Here is a 25981-nt window from a genome sequence, read left to right as displayed (position 1 = left end):
ACGTTGCTTAGCAACGGACTCCACTCTTCTGCAGCCACCGCCTCCTCTGGCTGTTGGGCAGAGACATACCAGCTTGGCTCGGCTTGGATGCTGTACCGGGACGCCTGCATGGTGCTCCGCGACAGACTGCTAAGTAAATCAGGGAGCCGCTTCCCCTAGCCCCAAGCGCCCGGGCTGAGCGACTTCAGGGGCGGAGCTACGGGCCTGGCCCTTCCGGGCTCCCGTAGCAAATCGCGGCCCGGAAGAGAGTTGCGAGTCCGCAGGGTCCGACTGCACTGCTGCCTTCGCGGCCAACAGTGATGACGTCACCACCCGCGGACGACCCATTTCCGAGCCGCTCCAGAGCATGAGGTGAGGGTTCGGGTCTTAGGCCGACCTGGGCTGACGCTGGACCTGGAAATGTGCAGCTGGTGAGGGGCAGTAGTGTCCCGGGGTGATGCAAAATACCCGACGGTACTGCGGCGGGACTTGTGCTCTCCTTTCTCGCCCAAGGAGCGCAAAAAGGCCACCAGGCCATTCATCTCATTGTTCACTGCCGCTAATCCAAGGCTGGAGCCCTTGGCAAGGGGGCTGGTGCAGCTCAGTGGTAGGATTGGCTAACTAGCATGAGAAATGCCCGAGATTAGGTTCCTAGTCCCACAAGAATCTTTTCATGGTTTTAGCCACATTTTACAAATGGAAAGCGGACACCTGCGTTATTTACACAGTGTCAGTAAACTAGCACCCAGTACTAGTTCACTAAGTACTAGTGTAGACCTAAACTTTATTGTTTTGTATTACAGGGTTCTGTAACAGGACCCTTTACCGTTTACTTGGTATTTTAAAAGATGAAATGATCACTAGTATTGTGCTTCAAACAATACAGTAAAGCCTTGTTGTCAGAATACTGAAGCTTTTAGTTAGAGGCATGGCATATGGCAGTACACCATGAAAGGCATCTTAACAGTATACTAAGGTCATGTGGGAAGGGACAAATCTCATGTATCCAGACTAGCCTGGGGGATGACCTTAACTTCTGAGGTCCTGCTTTCTGAGTGCCTGTACCACATGCCCAGGTTATGAAGTGCTGAAAGCCCATGGATTTGCTTGTGCTTGCTAGGCACACACTCTTCCAGCTAAGCTGTATCCTAGCTTCCAGGTCATTCTTAACCAAGGTTTTTGGTTTTTGAGGTCTGGTCTCAAATGCATCCCAAGCTGGCCTGGAACTTCCAATCCTCGTCTCTGTTTCCTCATGCTGAGATGATAGATAGGCACCACCATGTCTGATATTATGTGCTGCTGGGGATGACCCCACGACCTCATGTGTGCTAGGCAAGCTTTCTGCCAGTGAACTACATTTTAAGACCTTAATGGGCTTTTAAGCCTTGCTGGGCCACTTAGCAGCCGTATAACGTTGGGTGATTAACCTACCCCTTACCTTAGGAACTTCATAACACAGCTTCTGATACAACAGCCTGTAAGAATAAATAAAATAAGAAGATCCCTTGAGAATGTCTTAGTAAATATTGCTATTGGTGGCATCATATATAGTGATCATTTCACTTAGAGATCTCCTTAACTCAAATTTCATACCTATTCTATGTGTGTTCTGTAGAAAATTGTGAGCAGAGTTCTTTGGGTATAGGAAGGCTGCTAGACCACTAATCTTCCTGTTATAGGGGCAAGTAGACTGAAGATGCAAACGTATTGTTTACCAGGGACAATGATCATACTGACCTGCAAAAGAGACTGCCCTCCCTTGCCATCTAAACCTTTTGTCAGCACTTGGCAGATGACTTGAAAGAGAACTTATGTTTTCATTCTCCAAAGCCATTGTGAATGTGCTCACATGTAGCTTGATGGCGTTTTTTGGTTATTTTCCCTAGAATCTTATGGAAGCCGTTTGGATTCTCAAGAAGACTTCTGCAAGTGGAATGGTGGTGTCACCACAGTGAGTCTCCAGCGTTGTTTACACTGATACCCAGACTTAGGAAAGCACCTACTGTGTTTTTGTTGGGCCAGAGACAAGGATTCTCAACCATGCCAGAAATAGAAGCAAGCGTGAGAGACAGTGAATTATTTTCACCACCCTCTTATGTTCGAGGAATGACAGAACTTGATAGGACAGCTTTTAAAAAGACGGTGTCCATCCCTGTGCTTAAAGCAAGGAAAGAAGTAGTCAACAGATTGATGCGAGCCCTCAGGAGAGTAGCCCTGCAGCGCCCGGGCATAAAGCGTGTGATTGAGGATCCCAAGGATGAAGACAGTAGGCTGGTCATGTTGGATCCCTACAGGGTGCTTACCGTTGATTCCTTTGACAAAGGAGAACTCAGTGTTTTAAAAGAACTTGATGTCAGCCCACAGTTATCCCAGTACAACTTGGAACTAACATATGAAAATTTTAAGTCAGAAGAGATTTTGAGAGCTGTGCTTCCTGAGGGTCAAGACGTGACCTCTGGATTCAGCAGGGTTGGCCATATTGCACACCTGAATCTCCGAGACCATCAGCTGCCATTCAAGCATTTAATTGGTAGGTGGCTTATAGTCAGATTTATATTCTAGAAAATAAATGACATTCTAATTTTAGTGCTTAATTTTCTTATTTTAAAATGCTGACTTATAGAAGCAGGGTAGTTTAGTTTTTATTTGAAAACCAAATCATAAGCACCTTCCCCCTTTTTGAAAATTCTTCTTTGGAATTCTTCTTTGGAATTCTTCTTTGTAGTCACAGTGTTGGCAGAGACTTTTGGGCCTCTACACACACACACACACCAACCTTGAAAGGAAAGGATCAAAATCCTTTGGGACAGTGGTCAGTATGAGGTTTTGAAATTTGGTCTTTCAGAGTCAGGTGTACAATGCTAGTCACTTAGCTAGTGATTTAGCTAAGTGAGCTGCTTCTTTAGCCTTTTAGAAACTGCTTATGTACACCCCACTAAGCCCACAGCCTTTATTCTCTGGATAGAAGGATAATCAAAATCACATTTTTACATAAATACTTGTTGTACATCCATTCTGCAGGTTATTATTTTTAATACAGTAATTCTCAAAACATGCGGGAATTATTCCCAGGTTTAAAATGTAGCATTCAGTATTTTGTATCGATTAGACTTTAATGTTGTTCTGTTTTCTCTCTTTTTATTGACAAAAGACATTAATACTGCACAGTGGTGACCTTTGGGTGGGGACTCAGCTCAGGGTCAGATGTCGGCTTTCGTATTATACCTGCCTACCCTAACTCAAAACTTTATGTTTCTCGTAAAATGGTGGTGGTACGTAAGGGTTAAAAGTGAGACATTTTTGGCTGGGGACATAGCTCAGTGGGCTTACCAAGTAAGTCCAAAGCCCTAAGGCTTTCCGATAGAATTATAGAATTGCTTTTAATGTTTTAAAATTTCATTTAAAATTAACTTATATCTTAGAAGTTAGTGAAAGGCAACCCATCCATGAGTATGTGGGCCACACAAACCGGACTTGACGGGTGGGACACAAAGCTGGGTAGGTAGGGAAGTTGGTTGCATGTGGGAGGAGATGGGGGAATAGGTTCATAGCTTCAATATTTTTAATTGAGTTCAGATATGATAAGCAGAACACAATAAGGCTGCCATTGATTATTTTACATATTCTGAATTCTGATAATCTCATCGTATTTCAGTGAGTTTATATTCAGTACACTTTACTAACTTAAAGATGAAGTTCTTTCCTTATGAAATGAGAACATAGATCTCTATAAAATTTCCAAGTGTTGACAAAAAGATTAAAGGGCTGGAACAGTAAGTCATTTCTGATGTGTATTATTGTCTTTGTAGTGTTTCTGCTGTGATAAGTGTCTGACTTGAAGATCAGTTTAAGTAGAAGAACAGTTTTAGTTGAGGTCAGCCTCTGAAGAACCTGTGTCTCCTTGGCTGTAAACAATGCTTGCTGATACACATCTCTAAATTGCAGGCAACTGCTTCAGACCCACAGCAAAAGAAACCTTTGGTGTGAAGCCAGCAGGACAAGCATATGGCTTTCTTTCCTAGTGTTTCTGGGGCCATTTGTTGTCAGGGTCTTGACAGCTTCTCATTCCATTGTCAGTTTCATATGGTTGACCCTTTTGCTTTTATTTGAGTATGTTTAAGGAAAATGGGGAAAAACAATAGACCACAAGTCCTCAAAAAAAATTTTAAAGGTATCCCTAAATTTTCCCTATGTACATTGATTTTAGAATTGTGGGCAGAATTACACATACCAAGTACAGTTTTTATTTGTAAACCAAAAGAAAATGTAATTCATTTATGTTAAATATTTTTAGTTTTAATTTCACAAAAAATCATGAATTTTTACTTTTTAGGCCAAGTCATGGTTGACAAAAACCCAGGAATCACCTCAGCAGTAAATAAAACCAGCAACATCGACAGTACTTACCGAACTTTCCACATGGAAGTGCTGTGTGGGGAGGAGAATATGCTGACCAAGGTACTGCACTGTTTACCAACTCCAAGTGAACAGCGGGACTGATGCTTAGAATTGAGACAGTCATATTCATAATACGATTGAAGTGTAGTGTGCCATTCTGAGCAACTTACATGCTCACAGAGACTGTAAGAGGATTTGGTTGAATTCTGCTAAAATGATATATTGGAGCAGTCCTTCATTAAAGAGTTCTTAGCTCTCTTAGGTATTGAAATAATTGCCCATGGACAGCTAAATGACAGAACAAACCATTGAACAGTGTGCAGAATGTTCTTGATACACTTGACCTGCCAGGTTATTCCTGGGGCACGTACAGGGTCGGAAACTTAAGAAACATTTCCAGCACTGGCCTGAGCATCCTGTTTAGTCAGAGGGGAGATATATACCTGAGGGAAACTAAAGCCCCAGGAAGCAGAAGAAAGAAGTATCAGATTTGTGTTAGTTAGGAACTTTCTGGTCTTTGATTCTTCATTCATAAAATGAGGGCTTGATATGTTTAATTTATAGACATGAAATATGCAAAATTTTAGTAATTGTCTAAAAACATAAAATATCTCAAATTCTAATGATGCTTTGATTATGTCTCCCTTTTGCAACCTGCATGCTGTGAGGGCCGCTTGCTTGGTGTGTGCAAGTGCTGCTCTACAGTAGGGAGGGCTCAGATGTTTCCTCTTGTTTTCTTTCTCTACACGGTGACATGAAGCCAGTTAGTTGGCCTTTCTGCAAAATTCCTTATGTGAATTGGAATCAGGTTTAAGACTCTTTAGAATGTGAACAACTATTTGACTTTGGAATGCTGACTTTTCTCATGAAAAAAGGTGAATGCAAGATACTTACTGGCCCCAGAAATGGTATAAACACAGGATTCTAATCAAAATGTTTTTAAGTGAAGTTATTTGCTCCTATGGTCCATGTATGCGCTCATGTGTACATAACCTATCCAGTTTCAGCAGACAGACTTTAAATCCAATAAGATTAACTAAAATCATGAAACCCTTTTTAGGTTCGAGAAAACAACTACACATATGAGTTTGATTTCTCTAAAGTCTACTGGAATCCTCGTCTCTCTACTGAACATGGCCGGATCACTGAACTTCTCAACCCTGGAGATGTCTTGTTTGATGTTTTTGCTGGGGTTGGGCCCTTTGCCATTCCAGCAGCAAAGAAAAACTGCACGGTGTTTGCCAATGATCTCAATCCTGAGTCCCATAAATGGCTGTTGCACAACTGTAAACTGAATAAAGTTGACCAGAAAGTGAAAGTCTTTAACATGGATGGGAAAGACTTCCTCCAAGGGCCAGTCAGAGAAGAGCTGATGCTTCGGCTAGGACTGTCAACTGAAGCAAAACCCTCTGTCCACATTGTCATGAACTTGCCAGCTAAGGCCATCGAGTTTCTCAGTGTTTTTAGATCACTTTTGGAGGGGCAGCCATGCAGCACGGAGCTCCTCCCCACGGTGCACTGTTACTGCTTCTCCAAAGACAGCGATCCTGCTAAGGATGTTCGACATCGGGCAGAAGCTGTGCTGGGCATTCCCTTGGAGGCCAGCAGTTCAGTTCACCTCGTCAGGAATGTGGCCCCTAACAAGGAGATGCTGTGCATCACCTTCCAGATTCCTGCTGCTGCACTCTACAGGAACCAAGGCCCTAGTCAACGTGAGTGCTTCACAATGAAGTGTGGAGTGTATTATCCTTAACATAGCTTGTGAGTTCTCAGGTGTGTGCATTTGTAAGTAGGGAAATTAAACCAGTTCCAGCCATTTTGTTTGTGATCCCCTTGTCACTTAGTTTAGAATATTTGAACTTTTAGCAAGGTATCTGGTTTAGTCGAATAGAAGGCTTGTTTTGTTAAAACAATAAGTCCATAGCACTATTCACTAAGTTGAATGAATAAAAATAAAAAATCTTAAAATCTTGAATGTTGAAAATGCTCTAAAATGGTTTTCTGAATTTGTTACAGAGAGTGACCAAGAGCCACCCCTTAAACGGCAGAAGACAGGTGATCCCTTCTCAGGAGAACCACAGATCGCATCAGATTCTTAATTTGAAATGTTTCCTCCATCTCCCCAGTAGACTTTATGTAAAGAAATACAACATGTAAGATATTGTAAACGTTAACACTCAGATATTTGTTATTAAGCCCGTATGATTTGCTCTTATAAATGGAACATTACCAAAGTAAACTGAAATAAGATGAACTTGTATAGTGTATAGACTGGTTTATGTTTCCATCCGTTTTTCCTTTCCTTTTTATTATTTTTTTGTGGCAGGTTCTGTGAAACTCAGGGCTTGGAACTCTGTCCTTTTGCTTCGGCTTTCCAGCTGTTGGGATTTCCAATGTGCACCGCTGTTATTCACCATAGTCAGATGGCTCAGTGGGTGAAGGCACTTGCTTCCAAGCCTGCCTGGGACCGACGTGGAAAGGAAGAGATCCTGAAAGTTTTCTTCTGACCTCATGCATGCAGCAAAGTACTCATGTATATACATGCACAAATTAAGCGAACAAATTAATAAACTTAGAAAATTATGTAAGGATTTTATAATTCAAGTTATTTCTATTTTTATTAGATAAATGTACTTTTAACAGTGTCTATCTCTTGGAAAGATAGTTGTTGAAGACAGACTAATTCTGTTCTGCTTAACTAGGAAGGCATTTAACTACATTGTAGTTATTAGTGGAAGAATGTAATTAGATACCTTCTCTGTAAAAGTAATACAAAATTAAATCATGTAGATGAGGCATAAGAAAATGACATCTTCCAGGCCAAGTGTGGACATATAATGGTCTAGAATATGAGGGCACCTTCAGTGTAAAACACAGGCATAGTGGAATCATTCTTACAACTGACATTTGATTCAAAATATCCTATTTTAAACACTTCACACTATCAAAAATAAAACGTTACTGCTAATTAGCAGTAGCTGTCTTTTTGAAGTTCCATATTTTGGGGTATTGGTGCAAGTGCCAAGAGAATGCTTCCTCATCAAACTATTTAGTGAAGGCGCTTCAACCAATAAAACTAGAGCCTATTCCTGTGTTCTGTAATGACAAATATGAGGAAAATAAGCTAATCCTCTCAAAAATGCCTTCCTACTCCTCCCAGAAGCCAGGGTTGCCAAATAAATAAAATCACAGTACCAGGTGTGTGGGACACCTCCCCTCAAGGTGTTGATGAGAGGTGTGCTAGAGACTCCTAAAAGATAGGCTTTTGCCCTTGTTGACCAGAACTTAATGGTAAGACCCTATTGCTAGAGATACCACCTAATTTTGTCTTAAGCCATGAAGAAACCTAGCCGACAGCAGGAAGCTCCCTCACTGCTGACTAGCTTTCCTAGCACCCAATGATGCAGAGTAGGCTGCTGGAGGTGCAGGAGGCGTGTCAACAGCTTTACTCAGAAGTGAACAATAATGAGCAGGTCCGTAAGATAAACGCAAAAAGTGATGGTGGCATGAATGTTAATGGGGGTAACTTTCTGACTGGGGTTAAGAAAGGCCTGTTCCACAGGAGGAAAAGGCTTGTCTGGCACTATATATCTGGCCAAGAACCAGTTAGGGAACTCACAGGTGTCAAGGGTAAACCTATTATTACTCTGTTAAACAGAAATCAAACGTCCTCTAAATTCCCGTCTCTATACCCACAGCTCTCAGATATCAGCACAAAAGTTTGGGTAATGGGTGGTGACTAAGGCAGAACCTCACACCCAGTGCTCAACCATAAGGAGGGCATCAGTATCATCCCCACCGCTACTACTCCTACAAGGCGCAGGAACCATCATAGAAAAGGGAGCAAGAAGATTTTAAGAGCCAGAGATCACACGGACTAGAGTTTCAGAAAGTGCTCTGAAAATGACAGGACCACTGCACTCCTAAACTCAGGGCATGTGTGGGTTGCTTGTACAAGATAAAGCTGTTAAACACCCTAAGACGGAAGGGTAGCATGAACTCCCACCCCTAGCCAAGGAGCAATTGACATCAGTGGCTCCTGGGAGATGGTGGCTTTTAAAGAATGAGCCCTCTGGTATGTCAACTATGTTCCAGTGGATGATCCCATACCCGGGGATATATGGTTTACATAAACTGGATGTGGTGGGTTATCACAAAAGATACAAACTTGGGAGGGGTGAGGAGGCAGGGGGTGGATCTGGGAAGGGTAATGAGGTAAACATGATCAAAATATATTATGAAATTCTCAAAGAATTAAAATACACTTTTAAGTGTCTTCCAAGTTATGAATATGCTTGGTTAATGTTCTAGTTTGACTTCCATTGCTATGGCAGAGAGCAGCTTAAGGGAGAAAGGGGCTTATTTCAGCTAACACTTTGAGAACATGGTCCACCACTGTGAAGAAGTCAGGGCAAGAACTTCAAGTAGCACGCTAACACATCCTCCATCAGAATAGAAAGAAATGAATGCATATGTACACTTGCTCACACTCACCCTGATTGCTTCACTTAGCTCAGAACTCCTATGTCAGCAATGGCGCTGCCCACAGACATGCCCACAGGCCAACTCAGTAGACAGACTGACACTCTAACTATGTGATCTGATTCTAGGTTGTCAAGTTGACAACAATGAAAACTAACCATATTTCATATCATATGTTTATGGATTGAGAGCAGTATTTGGTGGAATTTGACTATTAAATAAACAATCAGATCTCCAATTAAAGATATTACCATAAAATTGTTCTTATTACATCTTGACTTTTAGCAATAAAATTGTGGCAAGTTGCTTAATCTCATGATGTAAGTATCACATAGTGCTCTTAGGTTTATCGCTTGGCCTGAAAGGCCTAAAATACCTACTAAGTGACCTCTGATCTAGAACACTGATTGCAAGCTTCAGAGGCTTGGCAGGCGGCAATCAGTGGTAGTGGTGAGAAGCACAGGGAGGTGGTAAGTGAAAATGTAGGTAAAACAGCAACAGGCACAGGGAAGTGATGAGCTAAAGCCCTGGGCTTCTATCTAAAAGCATTTATACAGTTTGTTCTGAGACAACCCAAGTAATATATACTGATACAGGTTATGAGGCACTCTAAAATAAAGTGGTAAGAACTGTCTCCATGTAGTCATCCTCTAATATATAAACAATATGATTATAAATGAATACTTACATGATTTTCTAACTGCTGAGCTGCTCCCTCCTCTTTCATGTAGAGTTTAAGTACTAAACTGAAGCCTTAAGGGTGGGGCCATCCCAATCTTAACTGATGATTCCTAGGACATGGATTTTTGATTAACCCAGTAGCTGGGATTACTCATTGATATACAGTGTTTAAATTATGAGACCCTTAAAATGCTTCAAAACCTTAAAAAAAATATATGAGACCCTTAACTGAGTCATATGATCCAAGGCCACCACCGGTGCATTTTGTGATGTATGTGTATTCCAGACCATTATTATTTGCTTAAGGCAAGTCATTTTCTATGTAATGAACTTGAGAACTCTTAGGATATCAATGAGATCATCTGTTGAACATCATTTATGTCCCACAGGGTTAGACTCTTGCTCTGTAAAACTTCCTGGAGGTCTTTTTGAAATGGGATTACCAAGTCACCTCTGGAGCATGGCCTCTGGAACCTTGCCACTGGGGTTTGAATCCTGGCTCTGATGCTTTTAAGTTACTGTATAACTCTATCTGTTAGAACAGGAGAGACGATAACAAGATTGTTTGTAAGGATTAGTAAACACAGGAAGCATGAAGCACAATGCCTGGCACAAAGGTCATACAATGACTATTTCTGTACTAGTCTTACAGAGGAGATGCTTATACAGATCAAAGACTTGCATACTGTCTCTAGGAGGACATCACTGGGAGGGTGAGAAAGAAGTACAAGGTTCAGTTTAGAATATTGCCATTTTTCACTGCCATGTTCCTTCTTCATTTCATTTAGTCCAACAGAGTCAGGTAAAGATTTAAGTCAGATGCGAAACAAAGCTTGAGTTTTATTAATTAGTTCATGAACTGTGGGTATATTGATTTCTGTGCACCAGTGCAGCAAAGCCCTAGCTGTAGGCTCATCGTCATCACTTCTTCATCAGATTTACAGATTGGATGTAGAAGTGTAAACTATCAATTTGCAAAAGCCTAATATAAGGAATACGACATGCTCACTCCATAGTGGATTTGGATTAAGTAGTAGTTTGACCTAATTCTAGCTTTTTACTAATTTACATACATAGTATTGGCTTATATAACTTGTTGGCTTTCTCATTTATCAGAGATGAGAGTGTTGTGTCCTAGCAAAGAAGTCTGGTTCCACAGGTGCACTGAGATGGATCCCCACTCAGGAAAGATGGCACTGTTACATATGACTAGTAACACTAACATCACCAAAGACTGATTCATTTACCTCTACACCCAAAAAATTAGCATCTGTTGTGATAGAAATTTGATAGAAAATCCTTTAATTTCCTGGAAAAGCCTCTGTTCCATACCCAGGGGCCCATGCGACAGACTCACGCAGGCTGGGATACTCATCCATCTGTCCAACCCACACCCAAACTAACCAAGCACAAGCACAGTAAAACCCCTCAAAGCTCTGGTGGAAAACTACATCAGTCTATAATTTATGCAGAGAAACTTCACTTACATGGTACCTTTTCCAGTCTCAACATCTCATCATAAAATGAGCTCACATCGGCAGTGAAAGGTGCCATTGATGGATTAGGTTTTATTAGCTCATTTCTTTGAATCTGCCATGAAAGCAGGTTAATGCCGTGCTCTGTTTTATCATGAGTGTGGTTCCCACCTGGGAGCCTTATTAGGTTTGCCTCACTTTGCACGGCTCAAACCAGCCCCTGAGACTCTTAGTGCTGAGGAAGGGCCACGGCACAGGTTGGGCTTTTCTTGACACAGCCTGCTGCTAAGATGAACCATATCCACTTGTCTAGACCACTATTAATAAGACATTAGGAAAAAAAAAGAAGTTTTATGGGGAAAATATAGACTTGGATAATAACACTGAATGTTATAATCAAAAAGGCATTTGGAAATATGTTCCAGAAAAATACTATAAGAAGAAGGAAAAAAAAAAAAAAACCACAAAATGTACCATAAAGTCAGGCTTTATTTAAAAAAAAAATGTATAAGTCAACTCCATACATAGGCAAATCATTTATTTCTTTCCTGTCAGATGAGGTTCAATGCTTCAATCCCTGTCTGAAGAATAGAAGTTAAAAATAAATCTCTTCCATGAATCTATATGCAACATATTTCTCAGCTTGGTCCAGACTGCAATAAACACCTGAACATAGCAGCAGTGGTGGTGGTGTGCTCTGCAGCTGCGTGGCTGGGATTTTACAAATCTCTTTACTTTCAAACCTCTTGGTTTGGCTCCAAGATCCAGATCTTATAAATGAGAAAATACAGGTTATCTGGGCTGCCAGAAAAGCCCACTGAAAGCATCTTGTAGCGCTCTGTGACAAGCAAGAGAAGAAGTATAGCCGCCAGCCAGATCCTGTGGAGATGCAGCCCGGACGTGGCTTAAATACCTGAAAGAAAGCAGAAAGTACAGCATTGATGTGAAAAACGTAAGCCAGTGACATTTTGCATACCAAGTGTAAAACTGATTCCACATTTTGAAAGGAATTCTGAGATTGAAATGTTCAGGTTTTTATAAATGAACATTACTTTTTAAAAGGAAACACGCCAACTGTGTGTATGTATATATGGATTGCCCAACTACTACTAAGTTACAAAGGACAATGACATCTAGGAATAGACCTTATAACCTATAAATTTGGGTGAAAGGTTAAAATGCTCACTGGTTCACCATTTCCAGCCCTGATCCGTTTTGTTGGAGGCTGTGTAGGCATCCAGTGAATGCTGTTCTTTCCAGCACGCTCCTGATAAATACACAGCACGACACTATTATGCTAACATTTTTACAAAAGCATTTTAAAGCAAAACCTTACATATGGAAAAAGAGTGCACTCAGGAAGAAAGCACACAATAGTTCAATATTGTCTCCTTCCTTGCAAGGAAAGGAACCTTAGAAATCACATGTCCAAGAAGCCCGAGACAGAGCCTAGGCTGAGAATAATGCCCTGAAGAGTCATGGCTAGAGTCCTAAGTACAGAAGAACTGAACATCTCACAAACAGAACAGCAATGCTTCTTCAATCTCAGTTTTTTTTACGAATAGAAAATTAATGCCTTCATAAAAATAGACAAAACAGGACTAAAAACTTAGGGGATCTTAGCAGAGGAATGTCTTGTCAGCCAGACGACTGGCTACACTGCAGGAAAGAATAATTCCATCCTTGCTTTACTGCCCCTGTAGGAAGCCACATGGGCCCTGGGAACAAAGCTGCTTCTCCCACTCTCAGAATTACAGGTACGATAAATGAATAAATCAGGAAGCAGGACATTTTAATTGCTGGAACCTTTTCTACTTATTCATTCAAACTTCCTGTGTGTCAAGATCGTAATGCATGAGCAACTTCTTATTTCTAACATAATAACAAGTCAGTTTTTTGTTTGTGTCTATGTTTTAATAAGCTTGCATGATTAAAGCATATATGGCAACTTAAGGGACCAAATAGAAGAAGCTGTCAAAATGAGATAGGCCAAGCTCCTGGAATTGGCTATAATTTGTTCACATTGCCACAAATCATGGTTTTAACTCAAATCTTTGCTTTTCTGCCAAGGGTAAAAGTCAAAGAAGAAAGAAATGAATGTTTGTTGAGCAATAATCTAAAACTATTTGGGTAGTATATTTATAGCATACAAGTTATTTGTATATCTACCCTCAAAACTTATTTATAAATTATAAAGAACATTAGTAATAGATACTCTATATAATATAATCATATAGTTATATACAACTACAGGATCATATGAAATATATATAAGTGAGAAATTTAAGAGATAAAATAAAGCATGAATTATGCCATGCTCTATTCTTCTGAGGACACATCCTACTGCAGACACTCTTAAGTATCACTGATGAGCTCCTGGCGGAGCCTTAAGTCTCACAGGAGCTGGACAGGAGTGAATTCAATCTACCACATAACTATAATGTTATTTTCTTATTGCTCTCCCAGAGCACAATAAAATGCCAGCTGTTAGGATTCTGCTGGTTAGGGTAGGGTGTAGTACTGCATGCCTTTAATCCCAGCGCTCAAGAGGCAGAGGCAAGCAGGTCTCTGAGTCTGAGGCCAGCCTGGTCTACAGAGCTAGTTCCAGGACAGCCAGGGCTACAAAGTGAGACCCTGTCACAAAAAAACAAGGGCCAACAAAACAACCCACAAAGGATTCCTATCAAGAAACAAGGCACATAGTGAGCTGCCTCAGAAACTCCTAACTCAACTCCTGACACTGGAAACTCAATGCTAATTACACAAGTAAGTAATGGAATTTAAATTCTCCCATTTTTGACTTGTGTTTTAACTGATTTTTATCTACAAACCAAATAATAGGACATTACTCTCTCCTCAGATCGTCAAAAGAAAGGTCCCATTTGGCTCACAACCAGTAGAATCCAAGCACTGCAATGTTTGTCAACTGTCAGAAAATAACTTCACAAATGGAATTGGCTTTCCCAGCTGTAATAAAAATCCATGTACAGCTAACTATTGATTCATTGCATTTGGTCTGGCTTGCTTTTGGGAAAGTTGAGTCACACCATCCTGGCTTGGCAAGTCTAATACACACACTTGCAGTGTGCATCCAGCTTTTTATATGTTATGCTGGGAAGCCTGAAACAGCTGCACAGCTGGCAGGCAGGCCCAGGCCCCGTAAAATACCTAAAACAGTTGCATCTTCTAATTTATGATGGTGCACTGTTTCCATAAAGAGTATATAAAACAGTTCAGCTTTTATAAGGAGAATGTAATAAACAGTCATACTCATTGAGGTCATAAATGCACTTTTTAAAAGTTTATCTAAGATGATTAATTAGTGTTTGAAAATAGTACTTCTTGAACAGTCATAATCCAATGCAATGAGCAAATATTGTTAAAGTTGAGTATTAATGGTAAGTTGTGCGATTCTCATTGCCAAAATAAGTCAATTAAAGTTTCTTTGCATAGCACTGAAGAATATGCATTTCCCTGTGCAGTCACTTACACTAAGTGTGTCTGGGACGATGGGCTTTAAGAGTCCTCCCTGCTTTGATTGCTCTTTTTGATCTCCAAGGCTATACAAAACTTTCACTGTTAACTGTTTCAAAATATTTGAACCAAGGCAATCTGTATTAATTCCATTTAAAGGTAGAGTTGATTCTTACTATTTTGTTGTAGGGTTTTGTTTCTTGGTGTTTTAATTCACTGTTTAAATCCTTTAATCATTTTGGTATGTCAAAGTCCTTTAAGGATCTGTCACACTGGAACCAGATGTCAAGAATTTAGGATTTGTCTACTTTCCCCACCTGTCTCCACACCCCCGTTTATTCTTCTGTGATCACTATAAATGACATCTCTTGAGACTATGTTAGAGGTCAGCAACATTTAATGTATAATTTTATATAACAAAACAAGAAATATATCTTATGCAAATTCATTTCCAGAAATCAAGCCTTCTGGGTCCTGGACACAACAGCTCTACTTAGCCAATGCCAAGACACTAATTCTGCTTTTCATGGCTTTATTTTAAATACGTATTAAGCCTTATAACATAGAAACCAGTGTGGGGTTGCTTATTTTTGTAGCTATAGCCCTATATTTACTGAAAACAGACTAAATTCAGATTTTTTTAAAAAAATCTTTATTCTCTTAGTAAAGCATTAACAGTATGTTTTCAGAAACATTTATAATTCTTATATAGGGGCATCCTGAACCCTATCTTATGCATGCTCTGTCTAAAGTTGCCTTCCTTCTCCACTCTGCATCGTAATCACTAGTGGACTCTAGAGATGGAGGAGGAGAAATAAACAGTGGACCTTGGAGGAGAAAGGAGTTAAAACACTAGACTTGATAGTTTTCCTGGACTTCAATTTAAATCATCATTTTTTTCTTCTAACTTTTAGCTGTGTTTTATTCCCCAGCAGGTGGAATAATAACGCTTTTGCTTCAGAAAGACTTTGTTTCCTCAGGTCTGGACTCCTCTTACTATTTGCTTTCTTTTAAGAGCCCTGCACTGACCACCTGGCAGGTATCTTGTACTGGGCTCTTGTTGCTGTCGGTCAGGCAGATCTTCTAGGAAGGGCAGAGCACAGAGCACATTAGCAGTGCCACTACGAGCAGCGGTCACAGCCTCTTTGTGATAAACCCTGGAACATGCCTTTGGAACAAGTTCTAGAATTGAAATGGAAATAAAATGGTTTCATATTAGCTGCTTCTCTTTTAAATTACTAGGCTCTGTTTAGAGCTGCATTCTGAACTGTTTCAAAGTGAGTAAGGCAGTGAAGCCTAGGGAATAAGACCTGCTTCTCCAAAAATAGAGTGAGCTTTTCTCATGCTTTATTTTGAGACGGGGTCTTCCCTACATTTCCAGGGATGGCCTCGAACTACTGAGTTCAAAAGATCTTCCTGTCTATGGGCTCATAGCACTGTGCCAAGTTGTAGGGAGCTCACTTAAAAGTTTGCATTTAACACCATGAGTTAACAGACCTGCCCCATACAGTTCTGTGCTCCAGATGTCAAGACTAAGCAAGAGCTCTTAGAAGTATAAGGGCCTCATCTCATGGGCTTGGATGGTCTTGCTGGTAGAACATGATTAAGATGTTCAATCCTGTGCATTGCACTGTCCCATGGACCACAATGTTTAGCCATAACTATATAATATTTTCATTGGCCTGGGGAGATAACTTAGTCAGTAAAGTGTTGGTTATGCAAGCTGAGGAGCCAAGTTCAATTTCTGGCACACACATAAAATGATAGGTGTTGTGGTGCATACATCAGTCCCAGTGCTAAGAAAGTAGAGGTAGGAAGATTGGTGGACCTCACTTGGCCAGCCAGCCTTGCTTAATTGGTGAACCAGACCAATGTGAGGCCTGTTTTAAAGGAGATAGATGATATTCCTGAGGATGACACACTGGCCACTACATGTGTACATGCAGGTGTACCTACACCCACAGACACACATGCAACACTTCACAAAAACAACTTAAAAAAAAAAACAATAGTACTCAGACTACTGCTAAAATATAACATTCTTAAAATCTAAATATATCACATGACATGTGCTAGTCTAACTAATCACAATAGAATAAGGATGGATGGTTAACTGTATATATGCAGAGGATGGGGAAGCTACTATGATTCCAGTGCTGGCCAGAATTCTGCAGGTAGTCTGATTATAAAAACACATGGCTTCATGAAGTCCAACCAAATAACATCACTTCCATGAATGGTTATCACGTCACTCTTTATTGGTCTAGCCAGTGGATAAGGATTCAAGGCAAATAAGCTCAATAATAAAGCTGTTTCACATTTATACAACATACTCAGGAAGAAAGAGCAATTATGCCAGATGTTTAAGCCATCTCAAAAGCAAGGCTTAGACCTGGAAATTAATGGCTGTATGCTTTCCATGGGCACACCAGGGTTTACTGCTCATTTCAGACCATTACACAGATTCTAACATCAGCTGAAGTAAACTACAATTTATTACTACTCAAGGATAGACTATGCATTTTAGGATAAAGTAGCTATTGCTGAAAATTCATAATCATGAAATGCAACTGTTTCCTTGATTTGAGTATAAACTAAAGTATAAAGAAGCCTTAGCTATTTAACTATATATGCATTCTATGAATGATGCCATATTGGCAGTTTTGGATATGCTTACTGATGGACCTCTAAGATAGATTCTTCATAAATAATAGACATAAATATAGGAAGAGTTGGGCACTATGGTATTCTGAATGTAGACTGTCCCCCACTGTATTTGAATACTTGGTCCCTGGTTAATGGTGCTGTTTTGGGGGAAGTTGTAGGGACATTCAACCTTTTTGGAGAAAATATACCATTGGGTACAAGCTTTCAGACTTCTCATGTTTGACACACTTCCTGGTTGCTCCCTCCTTGAGGTTGTTAAGAATCTGATCTCTCAGTCACCTGCTTCTTGCTACCATGCATCCCCACCATAATAAATTCTTATCCCTCTGGAGCCATGAGACAAATAAACTCTTCCTTTACAAGCTGCCTCGGTCATGGTGTTTCATCACGGCAACAGAAAAGCATTGAATATAGGCACTATAACATAAACTTGGATAAATCCAGCTCTATCCACAACAGCCAATAGAGCAAATTATTTTTGATAAATATTGAAAATATTTACCAAAATCAGAAGGTATTTATTTAAAAAACAAATTATTACGTGTTTGGCCAATTTTAGTATAAGCTCCCCAACCTGAAACTGTAGAGAAAACAAAATCCAATACATAAGTTGTGTATATAAATAAAGAAAGCTTTATTTATAAACTTGGTAGAGTAAAAGGTTACAGAATTACTAACAATTAAATACAGCAATTATCACAATATTCTATAATCAAAGAATAGCCTCTCAAAATATAATTTTTGTTTCTTGAGAGCACCAAGATTATTCTATCTGTATATTATATAAAGAAGGTTATACATGGCTCTATCATAAGCCATCAAAACTTGGCTACATTGTACCAGACCTCATGGGTCCCATGCTCTACGACCCGATACTTCCTTTGCACACTTTATTTCCAAGGTTAAGTTACTACCTTTTTGCATCATGACTGTGTCTCCTTGCTCATATCCCACACATCATTTCACTGCCACCAATGCAATCTTATTTCAGATCTTGACCATCTTTGCTTTACTCTATGCTGAGATCTTTGTTTTATTGCTTATGCTGTTTTTTTTTTTTTATTTTGTTCTATACTGTCTTTGACATGTATCCCAGAATAGCTGGACTCACTATGCAGCCCAAACTGGTCTGAAACTCATGATTCTCCTGTGTCAGCTTCCCATATGCTGGGTTACAGGTGTGTAGCACCACATTGGGCCATTGTCATCATTCAAGGACTACTGCTAACAGTGTCAGAACTGACTCACAGTGTGCACATTCCATTTCAGTCCTTCCATGGTTACTCAATTATTCTTGGGCAACGATCTCCCCGACTCTTACATAAATAGACATTAATTGGCTCCAGGCTCTAAAGAATCAGCTCCAAACTCCTCAGCCTACCATTCATGGTCTATTATACGTGATTCCAGTTCACATTTCCAAACATATTTTCCCATTAATCATCTCCATTACCCTGAAGTAAAGCCAAAGTCAATCAGGAAGTTTTTGTTTTTCTCTGTTAAAGCCTCATAACGTCCCCTCCTATTCCCTTACTTACTCCTGTTGTCTCTGCCTTGGAATGCACAGAGAGGAACTTTAACAAAATCAGTCATGTGTCAGCTGCTCAATTCTGAACAAGTAAGAGAAGCTCTCCTATCCCACACAGAAAATGGCTACAACAACAAATCAAGTACTTTACAAAACGTTTTAAATTATGGGCATGAGGGGGTGCATATGAGTGAGGTGTCCACAGTGCCAGAAGAAGGTGCTAACCCTGGAGCTGGAGTTACAGCAGGTTGTGAGCTGCCATAGATGGGCCTCTGCTAAAGCAATACAAGCTTTAACCATCTCTCCAGTCCCCAAGTAAGATCATCTTAAAAGAAATCTTTTAGGTACCAGAAATTACACTAGAAGTCAAAGTAAGGGCGGTGAACTTCCTTCCTAGCTAACTTTAAGTACCAGTGATTCACTATCCACATGGAGACAAGAGACAAGGCCTCAGGCCGATCCGAAGAAAGAAACTGGAACTGGCCTGGGCCCTGCATACAACCTCTCTCTCTAAACTCTTGCCTGCTCTGTGAAGCCTGCTGTAGAAAATACACACTCATCAGCCCAGAGGCAGCCACAAGAAGCTCATAATAAAGCTTACAGCTCATCTAGGACAGGAATAAGCACAGGACAGCGGCTGCTTCACTGCCAAGAAATTAAGAACTAGTCCAGATTCCATGATGCTCACAGAATTCTGGCAGAAGCAAACATGGATCTCTAGATTACCACAAAAGGCCTGTGGAAAACTATCCCCACTAAAACAGGAATCACAGAAATAACAAAATAACAAAATTCACTCATGGTAAAAAAAACAAAACAAAACAAAACAAAACAAAAAAAAAACACAGAGATACAATGAATATGAATGGCAAATTAAACAACCAGATCAGAGAATAATCTGAAAGAAATGAGTATTCATGTCAAAAGAGATGAAGAAATAGATATCATAAGGCAAGAAAAGGACAATATTGAGAAAATAGTCATTAAAAAAAATCAATAGGAAATCTTTTTTAAAAAAGTATATCATATGGCAAGTTAATCAGGTTATCCACAGACAAAAATTAGCAAGGTGAAATAGATACAGAGAACACAGAATATAATGGAGCTAAAAAACAAAGATTAAAAAAATAAAGTAACTGGGAAAGCACCATTAAAAGGCTGTTTCAGCAAGGACATGAGCCCTGCAGGAAGAGCGGACAAGAGGCAAGAGTGACTCCAGAGAAACTTATCTAGTAACAAAACCACCAAGAGAAACAGAAGTCCAAGGCTCAGCTTTCTAAAGTTTTCTTCAGAAGGAGAAGTGTTACTAACTTTAGCCTTGTAAAAATAGCATTCATTAATTCTAGATAGCAGACATAGTATAGTATAGTATTTTCATTTATTCTCTATATTCTAATGTTCAAAATACCTTGTAACTCTTTTCAAGTCACACGTTTTCTGGGTTGTCTAGGTAGAACTACTACTTTCCCTTTTCTCAATTCATAAACCACTTTATCTTCACCTATCTTGTGCTCATGATTACTTGTAAATGTTATGCATCCCATAGTAGTAAGTTGTTTGAGAGAAAAAATGGATACTCACCCAACACTCATCATTGGGGTGAAAGGGGAATAGAGGGAAGAGAGCTAAGAGCAGAGGGGGATGGGACGGTAGAGCAGGGGACAGGGAGGTTAACACTAGGTATATTTGAATAATCATATGGAACCCTACTATTATACACACACACACACACACACACACACACACACACACACACACAATTGGGATTACTCTACACAGGGGGAAATGCTCTTCCCCAAAGCCATGGGTTACTAAAATAAAAGCCAAGTGCCAGATTTGGAATAGTTCCCTCAAATTGTTGATCAAGGGTGTTCCAGAACCACCCCCCAAATAATTCGGGAATCATTGCTCTTTGTTGCATACCAGAACTTTACGGCAAGGCCTTTTTGCTGAAGATGTCAGATACTTTGGTTATAAAAGCATCAAGCTGGGGGGCTGGTGAGATGGCTCAGTGGGTAAGGGCACTGACTGCTTTTCAGAAGGTCCTGAGTTCAAATCCCAGCAACCACATGGTAGCTCACAACCAGCCATAATGAGACCTGATGCCCTCTTCTGAAGTATCTGAAGACAGCTACGGTGTACTTATGTATAATAATAAATAAATTTTTGGGCTGGAGTGAGAGAGGTTGACTGAAGCAAGCAGAGGTTCTAAAAATTCAATTTCCAACAACCACATGAAGGCTCACCACCATCTGTATAGCTACAGTGTACTCACATACATAAAATAAATAAATAAATCTTAAAAAAAAAATCCAGCTGAGAATAACTCTAAGGATTCCTCGGTGCTGGCTGGCTTTCCTAATGGCAGAGGCGCTAGATACAGTCAGCGGTGAGGTGTGTGGGCTTAGTTACTAAGTCCTCTTACCCAACTGTGAACCCTGAGAACTACAATGATGCTAAGACAGATGGTTACCCTCATGGCACAGGAGTAGTTGGTTGTTATGAGAGTAAACAACGATTTTCTGATTTGGTTTAAGGCCTACTCCACAGAAAGAAACATACACCTGGTACTATTATACCATAAATCCATGACTTGGGAGCCACAGGCCTCAAGAGTGAACCTATTATTTTGTTAAAGGCACATTGTATAAAACTACCATTTAAATATGTATGTCTATATTCGTAGATTAGTAGTAAACTTCTTGGCCCTCATATCTCAGCAGTTTCTTTGTGCAGTGCACGGTGGTCAACATTGAAACTCATGATGGTAAGTGTAGAGAAAAAGTGTGTATGGACTGTTCAGCCATAAGTGTATATCTGTATCATAATCTGTCTCCCAGAAGCTCAGAGCATATCACCAAACAAAGAGCAGAAAGATTTTAAGATCCAGAAGCCGTGGAGGAACAGGGCAAAATGGTGTCTGTGGTCATCAGAGGGCTATGTCCTCAGGAAGTCAGCAGCTGGGGTAGCCTGCACAAGATAAAGCCAGTCAACTTTCCTGCATGGAGGGGAAGGGTCATAAAACCCTGCACCTATTTGAGGAGCACAGGACAGTTGATGGCTGCATGGTATGTCTGAGGGTTGACTGGATTGTTTGTGTTAAGAATGTGGCCCGAGGACATAGACCAGGCTCAGTTGATGGCCCCACACCCACAGGCAGCAGAAATTGGACTCAGTGGGCTAATTAAAGGGGGAGGGCATGACGATGAGACAATGGAGCTAGGGGGGTGGATATGGAAGGAGTCAGGAGAGTAGGAGTGAAATGGGCAAAATACATTGTATGCAATATGACGTTTACAAGGAATTAATAGAAATATTTTTAAAAGCTCATCCTTCTTTTCCTGGAATTTAAAACAACACATCAGGGCTTTGGTTAGCAAAGATGAAGACATGAAGTATGGCCAAGATAAGAGCTGACAGTTTAAAAACAATAGGGCAAAAAAACAATTATCACCACAAACTGTGAAGCCATAGAAGATGAAAGGACTAAGTGAAGGGCAGGCTGTCTGTCAGCAGTGAGGAACACGGGCAGGGTTCTGGAAATCAGGGTGCCCAGAGAGATACTTAATGGGGTAGAACATAGTGTAAAACTACTTCCTTCAAAACATTTTCTTAAATGTGTGTATTTCAAGTACCTTTTAGGTTTAAATATATTCTGTCATGTAAGCTGAACTCACTGTGTTAAAAAAAATGCACAGTAGAATGTGACACATGGATGAATGCAAGATAAGCAGGGCTGGACTCAGCCAAAGGCACTTACATAGGTGCCCTCTCCTTAAAGCTCTGTTTCATATGATGGAATCTTACAATGCCAACAACTTAGATAAGTAAAAGGAAAACAAGGAAAGGCAATGTCAAGCAAAAAATAAAATAAATAAATGGTGCTTACTCCTGACTATGAAACATTCTATTTTCAGTGTGTAAAATGAGTTCCTAGACCAGCTAACCCCAAAACAGCGATGACAGTAGAAAAATCTGAAAAGCTGCAAGGCTTAGTCCACACCAAGTTTAAATGCCACTGCTTTATGAAGACGCAGCTTTCATACTTACGTGTACAGAAAAACCACACTCTTCCAAAAGTAAAACCACAACATCACTTGTGGGAAAAGAAGCCTATGCCTATGACCAGGCATAATGTGCTAATGCAATCAATGGGCCCAAATGAGGCTTTGCTGGAGCACAGTGTGCAAACAGACAATCACTTAATTGGCTACATATCATTTGAACCAAAAATTTCATGTGTAAATATTTTCCTCGTATTTTAAAAATTATGCCATTATTTTTAGTATTCTATTTTGTTTCCAGATTACATTTTTTTCTGGCAATGCCTTGAAACCATGCATATATTACTATAATGTCATATTAAAGCACACTCTAATAAGTTCCATGTGACTTTTCCATCTGTGCTGGTTCTTTTTGTCAACTTGACACAAGTGAGAATCATCTTGGAAGAGCACCCTCAACTAAGAAAAATGCCTCCTTCAGATTAGTGTAGGCAAGTTTGTGAGGCATTTTCTTGATGTGGGAGGGCCCGGTCCATTATGGGTGGTGCCATCCCTGGGCAGGTGTCCTGGGTTGTATAAGAAAGCAGGCTGAGTGAGCCCTAGGGAATACACTAGTAAACAGCTTCCCTTCTCCACAGCATGTTTCAAATCCTGCCTTCTGGTTCCTGCACTGAACGTCTGTTCTATTTCCCTTTGTAAACTGGAAGCTGAAGTAAACCCTCTCCTTGAAGTTAAGAACTCCTTAAGGGTTCTTTGGAAAGTCAGTTGGATGGTTTTATCCTGGGGCAAACAGGTGAAGGAATGTTTAGCTGAAGCAGACACAGGAGAAAGGATGTTCTGCTAAAGCAAGCATGTGAAAGGACATGTGATGAAGGATTCTCATGCACTGGTCCACCGTACATTGTGTAGTTGAGCTGCATTTGTCAAGACTTCATAGAGACAAAATGCACCAACTCCTGGTGGTGTGCGGCAGTTTCTTATTGCTTCTTTAGACTAGAACTGATTGGCAGAGTGATGTCAGTTGAGACAGACACAGGTGCTGATGCAAGACACATGCTGAGGCAAAACCCATGGAGAACATGTGATAGTTGGAGGTTGTATAAAAAGGAATCTATGGACAGTGACAGAGGCTGAACTAGGCTTGCTTATAGAGCTAGCTGTACAAAGCTTGTTGGTCTCACGTCCTTGCAGATCTTTGCTTTGTTAAGAGAAGCACAGCAGAGAACTTCTGGTGTTCCTGTTGGCCCTGGTCCCTCCTGCTGACTCATGCGGAGGCTGAGGCCTGCTGTCTCTGCTGGATAGTGCCACCACTGCAGACTTGTGTTTGCTATCCCCATTCTATGGAACTGAACTGCTGGTGTATCTGTGAGGTGTTTGCGAGTGGATCAAGCTGCCGCTGCTAACCTATGAAGTGAGCTGCCAGTTTCCAGACAACATAGATGGGAGTTGCTCCAAAGAACTTTCTAAACATATCTACTTCCCTGTATCCTTTCTTTTCCACTACCTCTGATGGGTAGTGGGCTACAAGGGAGGTTAAAGCATTTAAGAACCTTCATTTAAAATAGGTTTTGAAAAAAAGTTACAGTTCCTCTCCAAACTGATTTTCATTATCACTGTCACATCAACAGAAAGCAAACTAGGAGACCATTCAAATTACGATTTTACAGAAATTTGATTTTGATTTCACAAAATGTGCTTCAATATATTATATGGTATATTATTTTGTCACTCTAAAGGTTAAAAGAAAAACTAAGTACCCTATTATTTCCCTGAATTTTGTTTTTGAAAGACATGTTAATGGAGCCTTCTGCCCAGCTAGACTGCACATACTTTACCATGGGCTAGCTGGGTGAGTCTGCCTGAGCCTACCTTCTCTCCACTCAGTCCAATGGCCCACCTGACCACCTCTGTTGCACTGCCCCCAAAAGCTAGGCTTCCATCCGGCACCCCCGTCTGCCCACAATCTGCAGGTCCCTTCAACCTTACATCCAACCTCCCTGCTCAGCCAGATCCTGTATATCCTTTGCCACGGCCTGGCCAGGTGAGGGTACCTGATTCTGTCCTCTATGCACTCTCCCTATCTCACAAGTCTACTTCCAAACTCTAGACTTAGACCTGGACACATATCCTTCATGCCAGCCTACCTTCTGGGTCCATCTGATTTTATTCTGCCTAAGCTATATCTAATGTCTGGGCCCAAACTGTCCTGTCCATCCTGTGCTCTGCCTCAACTTGAACTTTCCACAGCAGACACAGAACTAACAGAAGAGGACCACATGCCCATATCTCCTAGCAAAAGTACAAACAAGATGAAAAATCAACCCCTCCCCCCAGCCCACTCTATCAGTCCTATAGAAATGCTTGCCAATGAGAATTACCTAGACAAACCCAGGACACAGAATTTAAGAGAATAATCATAAACCTTTATCAAAAAATTCAGGGAGTTTAAAGAAGACACCAAGAAACAGCTCAAGGAACACAAAGAGACTAAACACCTGAGTGACTCCCACAAAAGCTCACACAAAGTCTGATGGGAATAATGAAGACAGTACAGGATCTGAAAATGAAATTCAACGAAGAAGTCAAAAAACACAGAAGAGGAATCAAACTGAAATAAAGATGGAATTTAAAACCTAATTACACAACTCCAGGGAAACTGTTATAAGGAGGATGAATCAAGCAGAAGACAGAACTCAAGAATAAAGCAGAGGATCTACACAAAACAAGTAAAGAACATGAAACAAATTTTAAAAACACAGGAAAGGAGCATACAAGAGCTGTGGAACACCATAAAAAGACCAAGCCTTCTGACTACAGGCACAGGTAAGAGCAGTCACAGAGCAGAGCTTCAACACAGAAGAAAACTTGCTCAAACTGAGAAAAGACAAACTCACACAGACACAAAAGCACACCAACAAACAAGGCCAGGAAAGGAAAGAAACTCTGCAGCATTAGCCATGGTTAAAAGACACACAGAACAAAGAAGAGTACTTACTGAAAGCTAGAAGAGAAAACACACAGGTCCCACATAAAGGAACACCCTCGGAATAACACCTGATGTCTCAGTGGAGCACTGCATGCCAAGTCCTAAAAAGCCATGGCAGCCAACAAAGAGTCATGCTCCCAGAAATACTATATGCCATATTTGAAGGAGAAAGAAAAAAAAACTTCCTATAATATAATCATCCTAGAAAGTTTACAGCCAACAGATCAAACCTAGAGAAAATACAGGAAGCAATATTTTGGGCTGAAAGGAAGAATGAATATTGCCAAAAAGCTGTAGAAAAAAAAAA

At 40.4% G+C, this 25981-nt stretch overlaps 3 protein-coding genes across 4 annotated transcripts in view; 1 reads left to right on the top strand and 2 right to left on the bottom strand.

Annotated features, from left to right (window-relative positions):
- The window catches only part of Slc38a6 (solute carrier family 38 member 6), a 63098-nt gene extending 62771 nt beyond the window's left edge, over positions 1 to 327 (bottom strand). Inside the window, exon 1 of the mRNA XM_031355314.1 lies at positions 3 to 327. Within this exon, the coding sequence (XP_031211174.1) occupies positions 3 to 110 (108 nt within the window). The 5' untranslated portion in view covers positions 111 to 327. The remainder of the gene's footprint in view (positions 1 to 2) is intronic.
- Trmt5 (tRNA methyltransferase 5) lies at positions 124 to 6819 on the top strand. Of its 2 annotated transcripts, XR_004114065.1 has the most exons (6): positions 124 to 351; positions 1866 to 2509; positions 4313 to 4437; positions 5438 to 6089; positions 6394 to 6530; positions 6704 to 6819. XR_004114065.1 is itself a non-coding variant. In XM_031355313.1 (5 exons), exons 1-5 carry the CDS (start codon positions 347 to 349, stop codon positions 6474 to 6476), a joined length of 1509 nt encoding a protein of 502 aa, XP_031211173.1. In that variant the 5' UTR covers positions 124 to 346; the 3' UTR covers positions 6477 to 6644. The 2 variants fall into 2 exon arrangements, 1 of the variants encoding a protein (XP_031211173.1); XM_031355313.1 differs by lacking the exon at positions 6704 to 6819 and having other exon boundaries at positions 6394 to 6644.
- Positions 6820 to 11486: 4667 nt separating this feature from the next.
- Mnat1 (MNAT1 component of CDK activating kinase) overlaps positions 11487 to 25981 on the bottom strand; it is a 154787-nt gene continuing 140292 nt past the window's right edge. Inside the window, exon 8 of the mRNA XM_031357238.1 lies at positions 11487 to 11928. Coding sequence (XP_031213098.1) covers positions 11808 to 11928 — 121 coding nt within the window. The 3' untranslated portion in view covers positions 11487 to 11807. The remainder of the gene's footprint in view (positions 11929 to 25981) is intronic.

The sequence above is a fragment of the Mastomys coucha genome, unplaced genomic scaffold (genome assembly GCF_008632895.1).
Source record: "Mastomys coucha isolate ucsf_1 unplaced genomic scaffold, UCSF_Mcou_1 pScaffold6, whole genome shotgun sequence".
Lineage (NCBI taxonomy): Eukaryota > Metazoa > Chordata > Mammalia > Rodentia > Muridae > Mastomys > Mastomys coucha.
Note: the sequence above shows the minus strand (reverse complement) of the source record. Positions and strands in the feature narration are given on the sequence as shown.